The sequence below is a fragment of the Halyomorpha halys genome, unplaced genomic scaffold (genome assembly GCF_000696795.3).
Source record: "Halyomorpha halys isolate HHAL.00 unplaced genomic scaffold, Hhal_1.1 Scaffold265.1, whole genome shotgun sequence".
Lineage (NCBI taxonomy): Eukaryota > Metazoa > Arthropoda > Insecta > Hemiptera > Pentatomidae > Halyomorpha > Halyomorpha halys.
This window is the reverse complement of record NW_027107765.1, coordinates 1219547-1236656: the sequence shown is the minus strand read 5'-3', so window position 1 is coordinate 1236656 and position 17110 is coordinate 1219547. Positions and strand designations below refer to the sequence as shown.

The window sequence follows — 17110 nt, the reverse complement described above, 5'->3', positions numbered from 1 at the left end:
TATATATAAGAGAATGAAGGCTATAAGTATATACAATTTTATGATTAATTTAATCAGTTAAAACAATATAAAAAAAAAAAAGAAATATGGTCACAAGATAGCGAAATCAGTATTTTTCATGTCTTGAGTATGTCAGAATTGAAATAATTCTGAGTAAAGCTTTATAGAAGAATAATTGCTATAGAAAATAATTTACATATCATTGTGTTTATATTATATAAAACTGAAAACCCTTGTGTAGAATATATTCTTTCCATGGTAAGCTGTAAATGTACTTACATTATCGCTAGAGTAACACAAAATAATAAATTTTGAAAAGAAATATAAGATAATTGGGTTAAATATGAAGGAAAGACAAAAAGGTTGTGTTGAGGAGTATATTTGATTCAAACTTGAAATCCGACATAGAAGACAAATGTATAAATGTATGATTGTAGATGTACGTCACCTGATGAGGTGCCCAGTTGCCGGCTGAGCAGACCGTACAGGATCAATCCAGCTGATCGCTTGGGGTGGGGGGTCAATACATAGGATCTGCCCGTGCGCGCGCACCATCAGCTGTCCTTTCACCAGCTGTTGCCAAGGCCGCCTCTCCAAGGTAGGCCTTTAAACCTTCTCTGCCCTGCACACAACAGTTCAATCTGTCAGGGTGGGGGAGTCTCTATTCAGATCGATTTACATTGCATTTAGTTAAGGAGACCAAATCCAACATTTGTAATACAAAATAAAATAAATAAATGGAAAAGACATATACATAAAATAGACAAATGTTCCACACATCATACATATTATACAATAATATTCAAGGTATTACAAAAAATAATTCAGGAATCCTGTCTTAATAGTTCCATTCCTGGATATTTTGTTGATATTATTTTCATAAAATTGTCATATTGATAGAGTCAAAGTCCCTTCCTGCAGACAATTCTCTCCCTTATGTCCTCATCCAACCAGCTTTTCTTATTTAGGTGAAGCTTCTGTGTTTTAACGTTGGAGCATTTCTGTTTCAAGTTGCATGCAGTCATCCAACTCCGTCCTTTCCTTCCGTTCCTCATAATTTTTGTTTTGTCAAAGTTTATTGTCATATTTATAGAAGGGCATTCTACGTTGAGGAACGGGAGGTTAAACTGTTAAATTTCTTCCATTACTACCAACTATACTATAGTTCTCTCAGAATAAAGTTCTGTAGAGTCAAGAAATAAATATTTTTGTTTTAGCCATACTATAAGCTTCATCCGGCATATTGGTAGAACTTCTTGTAATTATATATTAAAATGTAAATAAGTTGGATATATTAAATTATTTACTGAATGTCGGGGGACTTCACCTGGTATTAATGGAATTGAAATATGAGAGTATAGTTATTGACGTCGATAAGAATTATCACTAAATTTAAGGATTTAAGTTCGACTGGTAGACCAAGGTGTTGTGGGGATCTGGTTGTGGAACGAAGTAGAGAGAGGTGAGCAGGGAGTTTTTGTAGCATCGGTATCCAATCATTGTCATGGTACCATTTTAGCTAAGATTTACTTAAACTGATATTTGGTAAATATATTATTGATATATAAAATACTCATTTTTTTTAATTTTTAGAATGAAGTTATTTGTGAATAACGGATCAACACAATAAAAACGTTTACAAATATGAAAAATTGCGAATGATTATCAGATTTAGTTAACTGTTCATCATCAGTAATTTAGTGATTATTTATTAGCAATTATATGGAAACCTAAATTCAATTTTTTTAAAAAAATCAAAGTGCTAATTTACTGCTTATACTGCTAGCGTAATAAAAAATTTCGACGGTATGCAACATTAGTATAGCAAAACCAAATGTTCAAGTTGGGCAGGAATAAACCTGGTGGTTTTCAACCCGAAATACATGTCTACATATTTAAAACAACATTCAATCTTAATCAAATTTTAATAATTATTATTCTTAGGCGTCAATTGGCAAAATATGGATCAGTTTTAGATTCTTTTTTAGTTTTTAGTTTTCAAAAAAAGAATGCGGAGGGTCAGGAAGGTGCTAGGGAGGGAGGGGACATGGCCGCCTCCGGGAGATACTTATCTACGCCCATGGCAGGCAACGCAAACCTCGTCAGCTTTATTAGGCCAACCTAACAGTCACGTGATTTTATTTCCAACCGTCGATTTGTTCTCATTCCTCAACAAAAATCGCCAATCTTCATAAGGAAAAAAAAAAAATTTGGCTTTTATATGGATCTTATAATATATCTAAACGTAAACACACTTTTTAAGTGGTTCTTCCATTCTGGAAGAACGATATGATATATCAATAGCTTACTTCACAGTAGAGATAAATATGTTTGCACTGACTTTACAAAAAATCCCTGCATTAGGAAAATTGATTAAAAAGTTGTAATTTTTCTAAAAGAGTGAACACTAAATTCATCTTTTCGACAAGTTGGTGGAAATTTAGTGAAAAACTATCGATATGAACAATAGTAATAATTAATTACTTTGACTTTAGTAAACATAAAACCTTGGTAATAACCTATCTTTACAGATGAGGCAGAACCTAGCGTTGCAAATAGTGCTTTATTATATTATTCTCCCTAACGACCAACTGAGATGAACCGGAAAGTTGTAAAAAGGAAAATAAGGAGCATAGGCCACTGCTGAATTATTCCCTTATTTTAAATATCATAGAAAGATCCAGGTAGTCAATGTTTACACTTATCTATATCATCCATTTTTTCCTGTGAAGGATCTACGTAATCTTGGTAACCAACGGAAACTCAAAATGTCTAACTGGGCGGCAATGTTGATTAGTCACTGATATGGGTAGATGTCTCTAGGTGTCTCGACCAACATCATGAAATACGTATTACAACATACGGCAAGCTTTTTTTCTATTTGTCATATCTTATGCAAACCACGAATATACAAGGTTGCCTAGCCTGTACTTGGTTTTGATATGTAGTCAGATCCTCCGTACTGATTCTCTTCCAATAACATCGTCTGCTAGTTCTTATTTCGAACTTCCAAGTTTCATTCCGATCCTGTTTCGCGAGAAGTTTATAAAATAAATCCACTATGAACCCATTAATTTATTTTTTACAATCAACCATCATAAAAAACAGCTGTTGCCACAATATGCCCAAAATTTGTCATTCTGCTGACCTATTTGTACTTCCCATTTACATACCCAAATGTTAAATAACTTGCAAATAAGATTCCTTCAAACAATTATGAGGATAATGAATTTAAATTAATTTTGAATATAGTAACTGTTCAATATTACTATATAATCAATATTATACGGTAAATAAAAATTAATCATATAATATTGTAGAATTTAATTTTTATGTTAAATTAATTATCATCATCTTAATTCACTCAAAAATAATTTAAAATCATCGACAGTCGATGAAGTATAGTATATAAATTGAAAACACTACAAATCTGGGTACCGACAATATACCATTCAAACAAAGAAAAAAAATGTCGCACTGTTGACGATAACCATAATTAATATTAATACTGTCTCAGCACTATTTTCGTTTACCATCAACATCCTTATGTAAGCCTTAATAAACGATTATGTAACAGAACGACCGATTCCAAAATTACAGCCGAAGCCTGAGAGACAGAGAACTTTACAATACCATTAATAGAATTTTAAAAGACGTGAATTCGGGGCCTGAATTACTTTAAATTCCAGCACGTTGTAATGCAGATCAAATGCGGGCATGTCAAATCGATTGGCAATTGAAATCAGCCGCGCCAACTAAAAACTATCAACCATAATACTCACTAAGGAGTCATACAAAAATAAATTGTACTAAACAGTTAAAAGTAATAAATTAGGGAATCATAAACAATTAGCAATTCAATGGAACTGAATCTGAACTATAGTAGAAACCAGACTAGAAAGAATTTTTAAACTAAGGAAGGTGTTATGGTTTTCTCATATTTAGTTATTAAACATTTCTTTTAGAGTACATTTACAACACATGTATTTTGTTACTACAACAGTTGTTCAAAATATATCTTAAAATGGTCACTTGAGACACTGGCTTTTCTTGCAATAAACCACTATGTGATTAGTTAGGGCTAATCATAAGTGTTAGTAATAGTTTGATGTAAATTTCAAAATATAATATCTTAACAGTTTTAAAATGGAAAGTTTAGCCTATATCTAATCTGTACATAATGTTTGTTTTCGAGTAGTACAAATCTCATTTCTTCATTAAAGATAAACAGAAATAATTAAGGATAAGGCACTCTGATAAACCTAAAAGAACTCAATTAAAAAGAATGTTTCTACAGAAACTAAATAATCTGCCAAACAATGTTGCTGATAAATATATAGGGAAATGCAGTCTGAGAAAAATAAATCTGAAAGCTAAAAATAATCTGATCAAATGAATTATTTTATTTGAGTAGAAAATAAATTATTTCTCAACAAAGGCATTGCTTATATTAATTTGAAGAACTAATAAATTATTATTGGTGATTTGAGCCAGATGATAGTAACATTATTTAATTGAACAAGACATGGGCAGATTTAAGTTAAGTTGTGTTTGAAATTTCCAAGATGGCTTGATGTAAAAATTATTATTATTATTAACTACAGCATTATACTGAATATAGTACACACCCTCTAATCTAATTAAACTCTTAAATCTTAGGTGGTAGGATAAACATATTATAAACGCATAAGTAAATATATAAAAATAAATTAAATCAGTGAGTTTGTGGCAATCTATAATCAACATTTAAACTTCTTGGAACATTTATCATATATAGGTAAGTGACATTTTGATTAGTATCTATCCTTTCAAATAGTTTCTTATCTCTATATTATCATACTTCTCTAAAATTTTTTATTTATTCTTAGTGTTAATAAAATATGATAAAAGAGAAACATACATTTCCAAAGGCTTAACTGAGTTTATTCATAATTTACTTTTAATAATAATGTAATATGTCAACCTTTTTTTAATGTTTTAGTATGTCTTAACTTAAATGTTTTTCTGGAGTTGTAAATGTGTTTCAATTAGTTAGGTAATTGATATTTTAATGAAAACAGTATCTGTAGAGTTAATGAAAATAACGAATCAATTACAGAAAGTCATATTATTTATTTATTAAATCAAAACATTTTTGAATACAAAAACTACATTATAAACCAAATAAAAAAAATTCCTTGGTTCCTCAGTGAAAATTAAGAAAGTATAGGTGTAAAATAACCAAAATCAAAGGTGAAAGAAAATTATCAACTCCCAGTATTGGAAAAATATATAAAATATTATATACTGGCGAATAATGGTAATATGATACAAATAACAATCTTAAGAAAAATGGAATAATACACTCCAACAATAATCTGAATTCACAATTAAAGGTACATTTAATTCCATTGATATCTATTTACATTCAAATTTTTTAATATTTTTGATTTACCTCTCATATGCATATTTCTGATGTAATGAAAATAATATAAATTTCATCAAATTAGGTTCAGCAACATAATATCAGGAAAGAACATATAAAAAAAAAGTTTTAAACAAAATAAATTATGGAAACTCCAAAATTTAAATGAATCATTTGAAACATTCAGTATCAAAGTTTCTTTTAATATAGAAATAAAATGCAGAAAAAAGAATTTAAGCTTTAATCTATCTTACTGACTATTCCCCTCTTAGCCATTTTACTGACTAAATATTTCTCCTTTGATGACTTTTAGTAATATATAATACATATGATTAAATGAAATAAAAAACACTATTATAATAGTACACAAAATTTTGTTCAACAAAATTACAATGGGACAGACAACCTAAATATCTTAACACATTTATAACCTAGCATAACAATAAATCATTCTAATAATACGTAGTGTAAAAAAAAAAATCAACATAAAAGGAAACTTACCCTCAGCTAAGAACTGATTGTCATAAAACAATTCCTTTCTCTTCAATCCCTTTACACTTGCTTATCAAGTTTGGTAACATCTTACACAAAAATTAAAAAGGAATCTGTGACAAATCTGGTCAAGTTCAGGCAAAAATAATTCAACATACAAGGAGTGAATATCCTTTGTTACCAAGTGCATGTTTAGTACTGTCAGAGAACTAAGGCCGTTACCAACCTACCCAATAAAAAATACCTACCCACATTCCATTACATTTATCATGGCAACTTATAATTCATCTCAATTTTATAAAACACATCATAGCCATGCTTAAAAAGATTCGACTTACATTATAAGTCAGAAGAGAAAATAAAACTAATGGAAACTCGTCACCTTTTAAAAACTCTTCTGTTGGCAGCAGCCAGCTGGTTATTTCATCAGCTGTAACTGAATCCTAGAATGACAGTAACTCCGATTGGTTGTTCTTCACTGACGTACCTTGTAAACAAGGGTGGGGGTTTAAATATACATAGTACTATCAACAAAACAAACTCTTATCATATAAAATCTTTAAAATTTAAATAGAGTAATTATCTTTAATTATTATCTTATTCCCACAAATAAAACAAAATTTTCCTCTAATCTAATTAGCTAACTCTACCTGTTAGCTTAAACACATATGTACTTGTAACACCACTTTACATTAACTTTCAAAGACAAATAATTATTAAGAATAAGTTAATGAAGTTTTTTTATAAATAATCTAATAATTACATGGAAGTAGTAAAATGTTATTTTTTATGTAATTTCTTATATACATAGACTCCTTCAACATTAAAGATTTATTATATTAAAATCTTTTAATTTTGCAATATGACTTAGAAAAAATGTATGATCAATATGATGAATAGTGGCTCATCACAGAATAGTTGTTGTTTTTATTTAGAATGGGTCATGGTACAAGACATTACCGTAGACTGAGGTACTATCTGTAAAAGTTCTTCAGAATTTCCTAAAGCGATTTTTAATTTTACATATTGACTCCTGTTAACGGTACAATCTATAGAATACTTCAAAACACAAAATAAATAAAAAAGTTGTCAAACGTGCCACTATTTAAGAAAAGTAGCAACCCCAAAAAGAGTGAATTCAACAAATGGAGGATTTTCGTCTTTTCACTGAAATAGTTATTGATACTTATCAGTTTAACTTTGTGAAACACAATAAGGAATGTACCAGGTCCTCAAAAATGTTATTGGTTTTTCATGAAAAACGAATTTACCACTAAGTACAAACCATAGAATGCCTGCCGGGTAGCGTTGGATGGTGAAAAAAAATTGTTTTCTTCAAAACTTCTTCTATCACATATAAACTCAACATCCGCATCTATTAGTGTGTCTTTAATCAAAAATTAAACTGATTAATAAAATTAGTGTTATATTAAACATACTTTTTTAGATTAACATTTTCGATTAAATGTACGTAATTCATCTGATACAAAGGCGCGCCCCTCATAAGATTCCTGCATTCCCTACTGAGTACAAAATATGCCTTCCTGAAAATAAATTGATTCGCCCTTTTTAGATAAAACCGACGATATGTAAAATAAATTGGGAAGATATTGATTTCACTTGTTCATTAGATATAATGTCTCAACCCAGAAAGAAACAAAGCATAATAAATGAATCATATTTTTCAAACCAATTAATATTGATAATTTCATGGATGAAAATAATCAATATAAACATTTACCATCATTAAATCCAATTAGACTGACATAGCAATGAATTAACATAAGCCATTCATTAAATAAATGTTAGTTGATAAATTGATAAATTAAAACCAGACCAGACTCAGCACTTCATACAATAGAGGCCATCTATGAAATGCATGCAGAACTAACGTTATACAACAATTTAAATTTCCTTTAAATTACTCTTACAATGTAAAATAGTTTTCATTTGTTGATTTCATTTCATTCAGATAGTAATTATTTGTGAATTCATATTAATGGAGGGATTCAACTATGTCACTATTATTTATTTAAACTATAATAAATAAACTAAATATAGTATTATAAAATCATTTTTATGTTTTTCAACTTAAACCTTTATTCACAACTGCCAGTTACTTTATTGACAATGATGACCATTAACTTCAGGACAAAGTATTGAAAGCATGAACAACAATTCACAGCAAAAACAGCTCCTGTCTTGAAATCAACAATAATAGTTAGACAAGGATGTCTCTCATCTAGCTCCTCTTTGCAGATAATAATTGTGGATAGTATATGGCATATGTTTAGATATAGGATATTATTTGCCTTGTATAGGAGTAGCAGATAGGTAGTGTACATCTATCTCTAGAATCTATATATTATGAAAAAAATAAAATAAAAAAACAGGAAGAGATATTTCATGACGTCAATTTATGTTTGAATTATAAAAATAGTTTAATATTAAAATAACAATATTTCAATTCTATAGTACTATACTTGAAAAACAAAATATTAAAACTACCATAACTGCAGAAAAAATAAACTACATATTGTATGACTAGTTCATATATATGTAAGTTTGACTACTAAATTCTCCCCAAAAAATAAATGAGCTTAAATTTCTTTTATTCTTTTATTATCTAAATTATAAATAGATATATATATATATCTAAATGTATAAAGATCTACATATATGTTTTTGTCAGTGTTTTCCTTGTAAAACAGGGAAAAGTAAACGAAAATTTAGTAATATTCTCTTAAGAATATCTATTATACAATTTATTGTTAATAAGGGTTTTGCTATCTCAGGTATCCTGCCTTGAATATTATTAGAAAGAGGTCTAATATCTTGTTACCAAGTACATATTACCAAAGGCACACTTGACAACAAACTCTCAAGTCTCCTAAGATAGATTCTAGTCCATAGTCTTGGTGCTACTAACTCAATTATGCTATAATACTATTTGAGTTTTTTTGACCGCACCTGGACCATATTCCTTTCATAACTCAATTATGTTACAAACAAAGGAAAGGTTTGGTCAAAGTAAGAGCAAATGTTGAAATACTTTTCTTATTAGTGTTAGTTCTGATGCTGAAATGTTTATCATAAGTATAAAGAGAAATTTTCTCAGGATGATGGATATAAAACACCATTGACATTTTCTCCATATACCTTTATGCGTTTTCATGATCCTGTATTTGATATTTTTTACATGACAATGAGAATTTTCCATTGCTTGACCTCTCTTCATAGGAACCGAAAATTGAAAATAAAATAAAATCTTGAACATCTATTAACAAAGTTTGAAAACAGAGGCTCTCTACATCCAGGATAAAAAGTCAAATAGCAATTTTTTTTAATTACCCCATCAAAGATCAAATTGGGAAAGTATACAAAAGAACATCTTTGAAAATGTTTATACCAACCTGAAATTTTGTATTATTCCTAGCTTCAGGTACCTATATGGTATCTTGGGAAAATCCCAAGGTGGTGGACTGGAAGTGATCAAGAGCAGTCTCTGATGTTCAGCACTACACTCTCTTCATGATTGCTGCATCTGGACTCCCTCCAAAATACAACCAAGGCTCCTGACTTGCTCTCTGTTCCCTTGTGTTCCCTAATCTTTGAATTGAAACTAGGTCCCTAGGTGCAAACTCAAGATTAATAACTGAAAAATCTCTAAAGAAAAGCCACAAAGAACTTTATGATGCTTGAGTAGCACATGACTTACTTCTCTGAGTTCTCAGTCTAATTAACAGTTGTGTTCGAATCACGACTGGAGACGAAGCCGTGAGTATCAGTTATGATTCTGAAATGAGTGAGTCTTAAATCATTTTCCAGCGCGATTGGTTTACTGCCCTTCCATCTTTACCACAATTCCTACACCTTTACGGATTGCACCTTCTGACTGACTTGTAAGTCCGCTTCATCAAAGAGAATGACCTTATCATATGAGACCTGATCAGACTGATAAAACCATTAGTGGTCCGCGAGAAAATTTCGCTGCTCCCCTGAAAGATATACTCATCACGTTAAGTTATGTTTTAATATGCATTGTAACATAATTCAATTCATAGTAATACGTGAAAAGTTATAGAAATGCTACTTCATAGAAGAACGCTACGGTAAATAAGTCGTACTGCTGTAGCTGCATTGTTTTAGCTACATGTTTTATCCCGTCTAGTTTCGCACTCTTCTTATGTTCCACTCTCCTGTTTGTCTATCAGTTGAAGTATTTATTTATTTATTTTACTCCATAAAAAGTTAATAACCTTTTCTTAGTAAACCGGCTATGAAAATTCTGATTCAATTCTCCATAATTTATTTATGTGGAAAGGCTTGTTCAGCTGTCACAGCCATCAAAACACAGTACCGATCTTAGCTTAGTCAATAAATGTAGTTCTCCATTCAGTTCACCGTCTTGCAGTAACAACATTGGATCTAAATATCCATAATTTTATTTCAAGTAAGCAGGAAAATCCATCACATTAGGAATCTATAATTCTAAAAGTTTGATTTAATAATAAAACCATTTTTTTTTTTTGTAAATATATTTAACACTTAAAAAATCCTATTAGTGGTACATGGGTCCATAAAGTTTGGCGACCGCTGCTTTAAAATACAACCGTAGCTTCTCAATAGATCTACTCTTATTTAGGAAGACCACTTTCACTCAGTGAGCTTAAGCTTCCACCCTTCTAAAGCCGGTGGCCTAACACAACGTGTTGCAAAAGAAACATATACGCTACACAATTCTATTATTTTTACTGGAAGATTGTTGATTGACCGTGTGTATAGATGAATGGAATATGGCCCGGGTGCGGTAAAAAAAAAACTCAAATAGTAGAATTAGGTTCTAATTCTAGTTCTAATTTAAATACTAGAATTAGGCTCAATAAAATAGTATAATTCTACTATTTGAGTATTTTTTTTACCGCACCCGGACCATATTCCATTCATCTATTATTTTTACGTTTCTCTATTTAAGCCTATCTGGTATACGGATGTGTGTTGGAACCGTAATTTTTCAGCTGGGGATCTAAATACCTTTTAAAAGTTTTAAAGTAATTATTACAAATGTAAATCTATATTTCCAGCCTTTCTGTCCAGAAAATGATGATATTATCATGCAATGGATAGTTCTACAGCAGATATGGAAGTACGATGCTCCCAGTAACATACACGATATACATTAATCAGCATTAGATATTTATTTTTTCGGAGTTAGTTATTCTAGCTAAGACTGTTTTCGAACGATTCGGAGATGATATATACAGGAGAGGAAAGTTCCAGTGATATACTTATAAAAGTCGTGGTTTTATACCACCATATCTCAAGAGGAAAGGAGTAAGCAACATTCCACTACATTGTAACTGACTGAGAAGTCAAATGTGTGTACCATGGTTTTCTTTGAGAAATTTGATACCATTCGAATTTGAGAAATTCCATGATATTTATTTCTAATTTCAAATGAATTGCAAAAAATAATGATATATCAATTCAATCCTTGCTGTTTCTCATTAATGAAGGTCTGGATATTGGTCACACCTATCTGGTTTTCAGAAACACTCCTCATTCCACCTAAGGTCGGCGGCTTATGCAAGTATCTAACAATGGTATGGTGGTAATAAGAATTTGATGCAAAGATGCACGGTATAGTGAATTCGAAGTTTTAAGATCTTAATGCTATTAGAAAGGCAGATCTTAAAAAACAATCATGAACTATAAATGACTTTTGATAGGAAGTAAACCCGCTAAATTATAACTAATAGAAAATTAATATTTCAAAAGAACAATTACAGCACAGTTATAAGAATAATAAATATACTTACCTGAAAAAATTACCCTTTTAAAGCTGAGCAGTAACAGCTGGCAGGTGTGCCCAAAAATGGTTTTGTCGTAGTTTTGAATGCAGAGATTTTCTTAAACGGATATCATTTTGGTTTCATAAAACTTCCTTCCGAAGATATCAATAAGTACTCGGTAATGAAAAATACAACTTTGTGTTACTAAAATTGACATTTTTTTAATATTTGCTCGTACCCCTTCCCTATGTATTATCAAAATAATAAATATTTTAGAACTATATTAGCTTTTTATAGAAGGAGAAGAAATTGGCTAAAGGAAGAAGGTAGTTGTTTTGCCGTGTCATCTTTTAGTTTCAAAATCGGAGTTCAGCTTTCAGAAAAAGCATAGAGAAAGGTATGCACTTAAAGGGGTTTATAACTCAAAGTTTTGTTTGAATTCGAGAAAAAACAATTTAATTTATTTTTAAAAGATTAAATGTCTAAACTCATTATACAAGTTATAAATATAAGTTCGAAAAATCATTGTAATACCAATACCCAGAGAACACAGAATTTAAATCAAGGTCGTTGTGTTTTCTTATAACAAGATAATAACCTTCACGGTAGTGTGTTAGCTTGTTTGAGAAGATTGTTTGGTAGTAGGTATTATTTGTTTAGTTATTTAATTAGTAAGAAGCTTTTGTTTTGAACCTTTTTTACATACTACGAGGCCAAGGATTTCTTGAGTGATTAAAGTTACTAACCTAGTTGCCACACTATCTACCACTAGCTTGATTCAGTATTATTGTACCATAAAACTATAATAAGTTATTTTTAGTGGGTAAATTCTTAATATAAATATATTTTGGTGCTAATTATTTTTAGTCGTTATTTTTCATCTATAGTAAATGTATCTGGTAGATATATCAATTTTCAGTGTTAATAAGTTGGTTTTGAAAGTTTTATTTATTCTTCTTTTGGATAATTGTAATGTTATTATTGATATTTTTAAATTTTATTATTTTAATACATAGACATGAATCTATGTAATTTTTTATTGAATTAATTGTTGTATGTAAAAATGTTTTATCATGCTGCTCATTACTAATTATAGTAATATCCATAGGACTGTGCCCAAAGGTATTTAGTTTTTAATACCATTGCAGAATTTCGAATTTTAATGTTTATGTGAAGCATATGATTCTGAACATCTTAATTGATAGATTTATTTGAGTCTTCTTTAAACTCACAATATACTTAAAAATGAGACATGAAATGTTAAAGAGACTTGGTTGATATGGAAGGATTATCAGTGTGTTCAAATTTTAGATTTCACATGTTTTTATTAATTGAAATCTATTAGCTTATGTCTAAAAAAATGGCCAAAAAGGTTTAATATTTTTAAATTCTGACTTATCCTACTTTAGCAGCCTTCCCTGAATAGTACCTTTAATTAACTCTGAACTATGATTCCTCTTTGGTTGAAAAATGGTATTATTAGTAACAAAATGTTCTACCATGTGTAAAACTATTTATTTCGGCCATTTTCTGATGTACTGATTTTAGTGCCCTACTGTGGTAACTCCTTGATGTACTCAGAACAACAGATGTTTCTAACTTTATTCGTCCTCCCTGGATATATCTCTATAAATCTTTCAGAATTAAATTATTAGGTATATTTATAGTTAGTATTAGGTGTTTGTGATGTTTATATGTTGCTTCTTTTCCTTGTACTTCATTTTAATTAAGTCCTCTTTTTAGATATTGAGTTATACATAATGTAATATTTAAACTTCATTTAAATTGTAGAACATTATTTAGAAGTATTTTATTAAGTCTATGTAAACCAGATGAATTTGATTAATAAGAAATTGAGTTACATTCAATGACACAATGGTTTTTATTCATTTATATTTTTCAGATTGCCATGTCTGGAAGAGAAGGTGGTAAGAAAAAGCCTTTGAAAGCGCCCAAGAAAGATAACAAAGAATTAACAGATGATGATATGGCAATGAAGCAGAAACAAAAAGAACAACAAAAAGCTTTGGAGGAAGCCAAAGCCAGAGCATCGCAGAAAGGGCCAATGGGTGGTGGCGGTATCAAGAAATCTGGCAAGAAGTGAAGAAAACAAAGGACAGTTCACTTGATTGTTATGTGTTTCAGTAATGCATTTACCCATTGCTCTTTTAAAATAATGAGTAAACAAACTCATGCCAATTTGTATCTTTGTATATTCACTGAAAATAAATTATAATTGTTAACTAATATATTTTTATTGCATTTCCTTTCCAAAATATGTTGTCTTAAAATGAAAGTTACAATATCTTGCAGATCTGTGTTTCGACTGAGGTTAAAGGATGTTTAATATAATAAGCAATGTTAGTGTCATCAGCAATGAGCCTCAGGATCATTTGATCATAATTTAATTATTTGTTTCTTATTTTCTTACTAATTAATTTATTAATATTTACTTAAATTAATATGTACTTAAATTTACTCAATCATGGATTATAACTGATACCAATTGAAATTCTGTTTTAAGTAATGATTTTGCATAGAAATCTATTCTATTTTCATCGCATCTTGTAAAATTGTTTTGAAGTAAATGGAATGGAATTTGGTTGACATAACCTTTTCAAGGAGCACAAAATCTATTTTTTTTTCAGATATTGATTTATATGCTTCCTCGTAATCCAATATTCCTGAATGCGAGTTTACCCATTTGAATAAATTTTTCTTCTACCCTGATCAAGTAACCTTCAATTTCTCAATTCACATTCTGATGTGATTCTGGTTTGGAGTTTTTCAATAATAATCATAACAGTCATTGGTTTTGTGTCAATTGTTATCTGTGAATAGTTGGCAGATTCAATAGATGCTTTTTGCAAAAGGGTTATAGTAAAATTAAAAAATAATATAAAACTATTTATTTACTTTAGTTTACTGCGTTCCTCTTTTATATATAATTTTTTACATTCTTTCTATTTATATTCTTTTTTTATCATATTTCAAAATTGTATATATGTATATATAGTTGACCGTAAAAATTGATATATAAGATGGTCAGGGTTGCGGTCAAAAGAGAAACTTGACCATTTTCTTAAATAACATATTTCAAAATGTTTGTGTCTTGTTTTCATTTAGCCCTGATAAAGTGAGACGAAATGTTGGTTATAAATAAATAGTTTTCTTCTATGTTTATTCCTGTCTTAACTGCCAACCGGGCCATCTTTCTACGATTGTTACTTGATCTTCCAATAAAACTTAGTTTTTACTTTAAAATTTTAGTGAAGTTAATATTCTTTTGCACACAAACTTAAGTTATTGCTGAGATAGAGATAGCTAAGTAAGGATACCAATTGATATTAGTTATGCAAAAATATGAGAATAAAAGTAGATGGTTGCTATTCTTATCTAGGTTTTCAACAAATGGAATTTGATTTATTTAAAGAAAATTTGTGTTCAGTAAATTTACTTTTATATAGACATATACTCTTCCAGTTCAATTAAGAAGCTGGACACCTTTCATGACTGATTTTGATAAAAATACAGTATATAGGAAAGTGGTAGAATAATTAATCTTTTCACGTTCTTATAAATTTTTTATTCTAATGAATTTGAAATTACTTTTCAAAATGTCTTTAAAGCTTAAATTATGATGTAAGTTCTCATTAATAGGGTTATTTTTTTATTATATTAAGAGATAGATGAGAAATCCCTTATGGATTTTTGTGAAAACCTCTCGGTTTTCAAGAGATATAGGAATCAGACACTTCTATTCATTCCAACATCATAGACATAAGGTCTGTGGTGTTAGATCTAGTTATATCTTATATTTCAAGCATTAGCTATTCTAAATGTTGCAGTCTATAGTAGGTAAGGTCTTAACATTCTCATATAATTTGTTCAGCCTTCTAGGTGGATCCACAGATGATGGAATCCCACTAATTTAATTTTCTTGATATGAAGCATATCTACCAATTTAACTTAGAAAGAAATTGAATTCTAGGAAACAAAGAAGAAAGAACACTAGATTTCAAAACTTGGTATGAAACAATAAAAAATATTTTTAATGACCTTGAATTTCTTGTTAATAAATCCAGGTATTCTTTAGTTGGCGTGCACTTATTAGTGCACACAGTCTTATTCACTTACTTTAGTCTTTTGCTTCCAAATGAGCAAAAGAACTATGTTGAACATTAAATTCATGGTTATTGTGGGGAATAATTCTAATTCTACCGTAGCACCTAGGTACACTGTCCTTTGTATCCTTATTTCATTTCTACTTTTTTTTCTGTTATCTTTGACAAAAAATAATGACTGCTACATAGGTAATTTGAATAACCCTTGTTTATAACCATTCTAGCATATTAGAGACAAGGGGAAATAGAACACATTTCAATACCCAAGAATCATACCATTAAAAAGATTATCAACTAGTATCACTCATAATTCATTATTGAAATATAAATATTAATAAGTTATTTAGTTAGAAAATAAGAAATAAATGATGAAATTTGCTTGTTGATATTGAAAATATGTCCAAATGAATCTGGAGGGTTGATGCCAATGACACCAACTTTACCTATAATATAATATTAAACCTGTTAAAACCTCGACCTATTAGCTTAAACTTAAAATAATTCCCTCATTTAAGTTTTCTTTGACCTCTTCCTCTCAGTTATTTACTTATTGCTTTAGCACTGAATAATCCTTTAATAATTCATTGGTTACCAAGCCCATAGACATAGTCATGTATATCATCACATCACCATAACTATAAATATATTTAGTGAAAAATGTAGAGCAACTCTACACTGTATAAGTTTTCAAACTGTTCAAGTCGACAATAAAATTAACGTTATGTAAAGAAAACCATTAGTAGTAATATAAATCCTTCCGTAAAGTTTTATTTTTTAAAATATTTGAAAAGGTTAAGAAAACTAATTTGTTTTTCACTTATCAACTTATTGTTTTGTAATTGAGACAATGAAGTCCTAATCCAGTTAGATCCTTTTTCAATTTATAATTAACAATTTTCGTACAAGAATATCATGAGGTAAAACAATTTGGTACCAAAACAATTGATTAAAAAAAGACGATTGGGTTTTGGAATTACATTTCTCAATCAGAAATTTATCTATTTTTATATTATATCTCTTTTATCTATTTTAATCTGTTTTTATTCTTGTTGACATATTGAAGAATGGAAATATGTCTTACTTTTGGTTATATGTCTTTCTTCCTCGTTTCTAATTTTGAACTCTTTAGATGTGATTGTATGCATAACATACCTACATCTAAAGATACATACAACATATTGTGTCATCATTTTCAGGTGATTCAAATTTAATCGGATGAGAAGACTTATTATGAAGGAATAATTCATCTCAATAAGTAGCCTAAAGTATCCTCACTTCCAGGAATCATTGGATTTGAA

General features: G+C 29.5%; 2 protein-coding genes and 1 long non-coding RNA gene across 9 annotated transcripts in view; 1 reads left to right on the top strand and 2 right to left on the bottom strand.

Moving 5' to 3' along the window:
* The window catches only part of atos (atossa), an 87612-nt gene extending 81210 nt beyond the window's left edge, over positions 1-6402 (bottom strand). Inside the window, exons 1-2 of one of the 3 annotated variants that reach the window (XM_014420260.3) lie at positions 6279-6402; positions 449-622 (exon numbers count right to left, since the gene is read on the bottom strand). The gene's annotated coding sequence lies outside the window, so the exon portion shown is untranslated. Of the gene's footprint in view, positions 1-448; positions 623-5905; positions 6241-6278 lie in introns of those variants that run through there. The other 2 variants (XM_014420259.3, XM_014420261.3) reach the window with 2 other exon arrangements.
* On the top strand, positions 4645-13935 carry LOC106680505 (translation machinery-associated protein 7 homolog). 5 transcript variants are annotated; one of them, XM_014420267.3, is made up of 2 exons: positions 4645-4777; positions 13592-13935. In XM_014420267.3, exon 2 carries the CDS (start codon positions 13598-13600, stop codon positions 13790-13792), a length of 195 nt encoding a protein of 64 aa, XP_014275753.1. In that variant the 5' UTR covers positions 4645-4777; positions 13592-13597; the 3' UTR covers positions 13793-13935. The 5 variants fall into 5 exon arrangements, with proteins under 5 accessions (XP_014275753.1, XP_014275751.1, XP_014275750.1 ...); XM_014420265.2 differs by lacking the exon at positions 4645-4777 and adding an exon at positions 11975-12085; XM_014420264.3 differs by lacking the exon at positions 4645-4777 and adding an exon at positions 12176-12329.
* LOC106680507 (uncharacterized) lies at positions 8000-11886 on the bottom strand. The gene is made up of 4 exons (XR_001343119.2): positions 11716-11886; positions 9615-9894; positions 9310-9526; positions 8000-8254 (listed from the first exon to the last, which is right to left on the bottom strand). It is a non-coding gene; the product is annotated as an uncharacterized lncRNA (long non-coding RNA).
* Positions 13936-17110: the final 3175 nt, after the last annotated feature.

Bases quoted from the DNA above. Each gene is read 5' to 3' on its own strand.
- LOC106680505 (XM_014420267.3), top strand. From the start codon at position 13,598: ATGTCTGGAAGAGAAGGTGGTAAGAAAAAGCCTTTGAAAGCGCCCAAG.